Source organism: Rhinatrema bivittatum, chromosome 16 (assembly GCF_901001135.1).
Source record: "Rhinatrema bivittatum chromosome 16, aRhiBiv1.1, whole genome shotgun sequence".
Lineage (NCBI taxonomy): Eukaryota > Metazoa > Chordata > Amphibia > Gymnophiona > Rhinatrematidae > Rhinatrema > Rhinatrema bivittatum.
The window spans coordinates 16,465,924-16,472,710 of record NC_042630.1 but is presented as its reverse complement, the minus strand read 5'-3'; the positions used below and the strand labels follow the sequence as shown (position 1 = coordinate 16,472,710).

Below are 6,787 nucleotides of genomic sequence, written 5' to 3'. Positions count from 1 at the left end.
AGTACTGGAATAGCAGGGGCTGCCGCGGGCAGGATTAAGGTGCCTAGGCAGAGGTGTGTGGGGGTGGGAAGGATTCTGGAGGATAGAAGTGAAATGCATTTGCAGAGCTATATGAGGAGGCATAGTTCAAGAGGAAGGAATGATGCAGGTGGCTTGCTGAAGACAGGATTAAAGTACAATGGAAAAACTGCATGCTTTCCTACTATCAAGGTCTTTCTTGAAATGTGACATTAATGATATGTGTGTTTCTTTAAATAATTATTTTAGAAATATTGGCTGTGAGGCATCAGCTCTGAACATGTCTTCCAGGTTTGCTTTCCAGAATTACCAGTGGATGCAGAGTATGAGTTTTGCCATTGAGGAGATTAACAGAAATCCAAATCTCTTACCCAACATCACTCTAGGGTTTTGGATCTATGATTCATGCTTACTCCTGCAGCGAGCCCTGGAGGGGACCCTGTGGATGCTGACAGGACAGGAGGAGGCTGTCCCGAACTACAGGTGCCGTAAGAATCAGCTGGCCGCCGTGGTGGGGGATGCGGGATCTCTCAGTTCCATCCCCATGGCTCGATTGTTGGGTTTATTCAGATTCCCACAGGTAGGCCCTGGAGAACAGATGACCTTCCAGTGATATAACAGCAATGATGACTGCTGAGCATAATTGGTGGGTGGAAGGGAAAGACCTAGAGGGAACCACCACCAGAAGATGTACAATTCAGATTCCCTGAAAAGAAAGGAAACTATATCATCCTATGAACATTCAGAAGCAAGGCAGTCTTTCCACATTTGGAGCTTGTTATCCACTGTAATTTATTGATCTGGTTGAATGTGCTCCTAAATATCAAAATAACTGTACTGTAATTAGATGATTCAGTGACAAATGTAGTTTTTACCTTGAGAATGACCAGAATCTTCGACTCATCAGAAAGATAGGACTGAAGAGATCATAGGTTATTGAGAATCATGGCAAGGCATAGCTGGAAGGGAACTCAAGAAGTCATGTAGAGCCACAGAAATATAGGACCTGGAAGTGATCTCAAGAGATTATCAAGTATCATATTAGTGATAGGGCTATAAGGGGCTTCTATAAGTCATTTAGAGAATCACAGAGAGAAAGGGCCAGAAGGGACTGCAAGAGGTCATCTACAATGAATGGAAAGATAAGGGTTGGAAGGATTCTCATGGGGTCATCTAGAATCATGGAAGAATAGGGCTGGAAGCACAGATAAAGGAACAAAGTTGCACCATGACCGACTGACATTCAACAGAGTTTATAAATTCTTTTGGGTCAGCGCAGTAGTACGTTAAGATTCATGCAAACCCATAACAGAGGAGCAGCGATATTTAAGGCCTGGTTTACTATGGCCATTTTTCCTATTCTGTGTGTATGAGAATAAAACTGCATAAATCTCGCCCTTTTGCCCTCATGTGGGGTGTTCTCAGAATTATTTTAACTTTCATCAGCTGCTTGTTGTGTTGCCTGCATCATTTCCTGGTTCATTTCTGAAGTAAAGAGAAGCCCAGGAATTAAGCAGCTAGCAGCTTTTGACTCGGGATATTATCTGAATGCAGTACTGAATAATTAATCACACAGATCTGAGTCATTCACAGATTATTCAGCTAAACAAGTTCTGTCAAAACAGCTATCTGTATTTGAATGATATAGAAAGGGATTCATGACTTTCAGTTCTCTACAAATTCAAGTAAGTTCTTAAAATCCTTGCAACCAATGTGTATGTGAACGCTAACAATGTTTTCATTCATTTCATAGATCAGTTATTTTTCCACAAGTCCATTGCTGAGTGATCACATCCAGTTTCCATCCTTTTTACGGACCGTTCCTAGTGATGCCTTCCAGTCCCTGGGGCTGGCCCAGCTAGTGATATACTTTGGATGGACCTGGGTTGGGCTTTTAGCTTTGGGCAGTGATTATGGCCAGCAAGGGATGCAGAAGGTCAAAGAAGAGATTATCAGGTCTGGAGCTTGTGTTGCCTTCTTAGAGAACATCCTCATAAACCAAGCAGAAAGAAATGCAGTTCACATTGTCCGCGTAATTAGAAACTCAACGGCCAATGTCATTATAGTCTTCTCCGGTGACTCAGAGCTGGTTCCTGTCATGGATGAGATGCTGAGGCAGAATGTGACGGGGAAGATCTGGATAGCCAGTGAGGCTTGGTCCACATCTTCTGTTCTATCTCAGCAGAAATACTCGAGAATCCTCTCTGGCACCATCGGGTTCGCACTCCACAGTGGAGAGATGCCGGGCTTTAAGGAGTTCCTCATCAGCACTCATCCTGCGAGGACTCCAGAGGATATATTTCTCAGGGAATTCTGGGAAGAAGCCTTTGGCTGCAAGTGGCCAGAGCAGGAAGCCTTCTTGAGGTCCTGGGATAACAGAACTAAGCTGTGCATGGGAACTGAGGATATGGAGAGTCTCCAGAATATTTACACAGATGTCACCAACCTAATGGTCACCTACAACGTCTACAACTCAGTTTATGCCATTGCTTATGCCCTTCAGGGACTGAGTTATTGTCTGCAAGTAAGAGGCCCCTTTTTGCGGGAGAGCTGTGCAGATGTTGCCAATTTGCAACCCTGGCAAGTAAGAACTGATGTTTCTTATTGATACATTTGGGATCTGATGCATAAAGGCTTTCTCCTATTCTGTGACAATGGGAAAAGACCTTACAGGTTTACTGCAAAAAATGAGTATCAGACATCATAAGATGGGCTTCCTCATTATCAGTGGGAAGCATGGAATGGGCTTATTGATGGGAAGAATTTTATTTTAGGGTTAGGAGAGGCAAGTGCGATACTATACCTCATATGTCATCTTTCTCCTCTCTTCACTCTCTGCCTCTATGTACCTAGATGTCTCTCGTCAGTTTCTGTCTGTCTCTCTCTTTCTCCTTTATGTGTCTCCTTGTCATAGAAACATAAAACAAGGTAGCATGTTTAGTGTAGACTACTTTGATGATCTACTAGAAAGGCCATTTAGTAAGTATTTAAACAAAACTAAAATGAATCTAAAACCTATGGCCCATCTACTAGTCTGCCCATCCAGACCTCCTGCTCAGCTTTACAATCCCTTCCTCTCCCTCAGAGATCCCCTGTGCTTGTTCCTCACGTCATTGATTTCTGATACTGTCTTTGTCTCACCGCTTCCACGGGGAGAATGCTCTGTATCATCTCTCTTTTTCAGTCAAATTTTCTTTCCATCATTTAATGTTTCTATTTCCTACTTTCTCTTTCTGCTTCATTCTTTTCTCTTCTTCCTCTCATCTCTTTTTCTCTCATTCTCTCTTTTTCCATTTCTTCCTCTTCATTCTTTAAATGTCAGATGAACTTGATCATCGCCAGCTGCACCATAGAGTAGAAAAGGAAGCCTCACGTTAACACTCTTCCCTCCTACCTTCCTCCAGCTTCTGCATTATATCAAGAATGTCCATTTTCAAAATAAAGTTGGCAAAGAGATTTTTTTCGATGGGGATGGAAATTCTCCAGCTCATTATGACATCGTAAACTGGCAGCGGGGAGCCGAGGGCACCATCAGACACGTGAAGGTGGGCAGCTACGACTCCAGTGCCCCTCCAAGGCAGCGCCTTGTCATCAACATTAGCGCCATCGTGTGGGCTTCAGGGGATGCACAGGTATGACGAGGCCCTTGGTGAGGATCTTTCTATTCAGATGCAGTTTGCTTCTAATGGCTTGCAGCCGTCTGCAGGAAATTCTCAAAACATAGACCCGCAGATCAAGGAGAAACAGTTATTTGGCCTAGATGTGAATTTATCAGGCAGGTATACAGGTAGAGATCTCTTTACAGATCCTGTGAAAATGAGATTTTTTTTCTAAAATAAGAAAAGTCACATTTTGGGAGCTCCTTCAGGGACAACCTGTGGGACAGGGATCGTTACTTGGGATGTGATAGGGTATGCATTTTCTCTTTTTGGAATGAGGGAATCAGGTTTGCTGGGGTTTTGGTAGTTTAATATATTGTGGGTTGGGTATTTCTGGATTTATGTCCAATGACTATTGCTTGTTTTCGGTTTTATAATATAGGGTTGGCCTACGCCACAGTGAGAATGGGGAACGGGATTATTTTGTACAAAAGGGACTATTTTGTATTGATTATTGTATTTTTTATCTGTGATATAAACCATTTTGGATTCATATTTGTGAACTGAAGTATTATAAAGATGTAAAATATGATGTAATTATATTTTACCCAGTGAGCAATATGTACAATTCAAGTTTATCCAAGGAGGATAATCCATCCAAAGATAATTTGTTGAACAGCACAATTTTGCCTAATGACCATTTTTATCCAATGGTTAAAATTAATGAAATGGCATTTCTTCCAAGGCACAGTTGTTCAAATAGGTACAATTCATTCATGGACAATTGGTCCAATGACATGTCATGCAAGGAGAACAATTCATCCAGTGAGGGCAATTAGTCCAATGATATTTTGTCCAGTGGATAATTCCTTCAGTGCTAAACATGTCCAATTCGTACAATTTCTCGATGGAATTGAGGAGTAGCCCTAGTGGCTAGTGCAGCATGAGGGAAGCCAGGGTTCAAATCCTGCTTCTCCAACTTATGTTCCTTGTGAACATGAGCAAGTTATTTTGCCCCCATTGTTCCAGATACCAACTCTGTGTAAACCCTCTTTGCGGCAGGGACATTCCTATTATGCCTGAAGAGTAACAGATTTGGAAAAGCAAGTAATACAATCCAAATAAACTATGGTTTTACCCTGTTCACTCTTATCCTAGTTCACTCCCCTGTTTTAATGTAATTGCATTCTTACATGCCTGTTATTGTTATTTTATCCAATGGACAATGCATCCAAAGTGGATTTGTTCAATGGGCAGAATGTGTTTAATAACATTTCATCTAATAAGCAATTTATCCAAGACTGCTTCATCAAATTGATAACATTTGTTCATTGATATTTTACCAATTGGGCACGTTCTCTTTCATTCAATGGCATGATTGTTTTTCATTAAATACAAATAATTTGGTAATTTTTTTCTCTCTGTTGGAGGATTTGCTTAACCAAAAGTGACATTTGGATAATTTGTCCCATTGGCCAAATTCTATCCATTGGCTCATCTGTCACCAGATTATGCGACACAAACCCACAAGCATGCAATATAATTAAAGTCTAGTTATGCAGGTGCCTTGAAGGCAGAGCACATATCCTCATAATACCACAAGCTGCACGGTTCTCTAAATCTGGATGCTCATCACAAAGATTCTTTTTTTTTTTATAAAGCTGATCATTGGAAGGCCTGAGCTCAAATCCCTCATTTCTTATAGAAGATGACTAATCACAGTAGCTGTCATGAATCACTGCTTCTTTTCTCCAGGTCCCACCCTCGGCATGTTCCCCCAGCTGCCCTTCTGGTTATAGGAGAGCTATTAGAGAAGGTGTGCCTATATGCTGCTTCCAGTGTGTTCTGTGTCCCCCTGGGGAGGTCTCTAACCAGACAGGTAAGTGCATGAATAGTATCGCTGATCCGTTAGTGTCTGAAGCATATGCTGTAACTAGAGGGCTCGGTAAAGAACTTGCTAATTTCATCTTTCAGATTCTGCGGAATGTTCCAAGTGCCCATGGGATCACTGGCCCAATGCCAAACAAGATCAATGTATCCCCAGGACCATAGAGTTTCTCTCCTATGAAGAGCCCTTGGGGGCCATCTTGGCAGCAACCAGCATTATTTTTTGTTTGATTCCCCTTGTCTTCCTGGGACTCTTCATCTATTACAGGAACACGCCCATAGTCAAAGCCAACAACCGCAGTCTCAGCTATCTCCTGCTCCTGGCCCTTACTCTCTGTTTCTTCTGCTCACTGACTTTTATTGGTTACCCCAGCCCAGGGAAATGCCTCATCAGACAAGCTGCATTTGGCATTAGCTTTGCTCTTTGTATATCTTGTGTGTTGGTAAAAACCATTATGGTGGTGGTTGCTTTCAATGCCACCAAACCCAACAGTGTCTTCAGGAGATGCATAGGGCCCGAACTGTCCTATGTAGTCATCAGTACTTCTATCCTGATTCAGGTTCTTGTGTGTGTCTCATGGTTACTTCTCTCCCCTCCTTTCTTAGAATATAACACCCACATACAACCTGGAAAGATAATAGTTGGATGTAATGAGGGATCTCCCATTGCCTTCTGGTGTATGCTAGGCTACCTTGGGCTTCTGGCCACCATCAGTTTTATAGTGGCTTTCCTAGCCAGAAACCTTCCTGACAGTTTCAATGAGGCTAAATTTATCACCTTCAGTATGCTGGCATTCCTCAGCGTGTGGCTGTCCTTTATCCCGGCCTACCTTAGCACCGGTGGCAAATACATGGTTGCTATGGAGATCTTTGCCATCTTGTCTTCCAGCTCTGCCTTGCTATCTTGCATTTTCTTCCCCAAATGTTATGTCATCCTGGTGAGGCCTGAGCTCAACTCAAAGACTAATTTGATGGGGAGGAAGAGAGGTCTCAACAAGAAGAATTAGAAGGTTAGGTAATTAGGACCTCAGCACAGTTTTGTTCATCATTCTAAATAATATCAATTTACATTTGTAACTTTTAGTCCTTTTTATTATATTAAATAAAGCTTGAAACTTTTTGATGAATTTATAGTTGACATCTGGATCACTGGTGTCATGTACCTATGTGATTTCTATTTCTGGACCACATGGATAAATAAGCTATTGTTCACAATGTAGGAAATACTTGAAATAAACATAGCACGAGATTCCATAAAACTAAATTTAGGAATAAGTGAAGAG

General features: G+C 41.9%; 1 protein-coding gene across 1 annotated transcript; it reads left to right on the top strand.

The window, feature by feature from the left end:
• Positions 1-298: 298 nt before the first annotated feature.
• LOC115077449 (extracellular calcium-sensing receptor-like) lies at positions 299-6,511 on the top strand. The gene is made up of 5 exons (XM_029579741.1): positions 299-598; positions 1,772-2,602; positions 3,423-3,650; positions 5,373-5,496; positions 5,592-6,511. Exons 1-5 carry the CDS (start codon positions 299-301, stop codon positions 6,509-6,511), a joined length of 2,403 nt encoding a protein of 800 aa, XP_029435601.1.
• Positions 6,512-6,787: the final 276 nt, after the last annotated feature.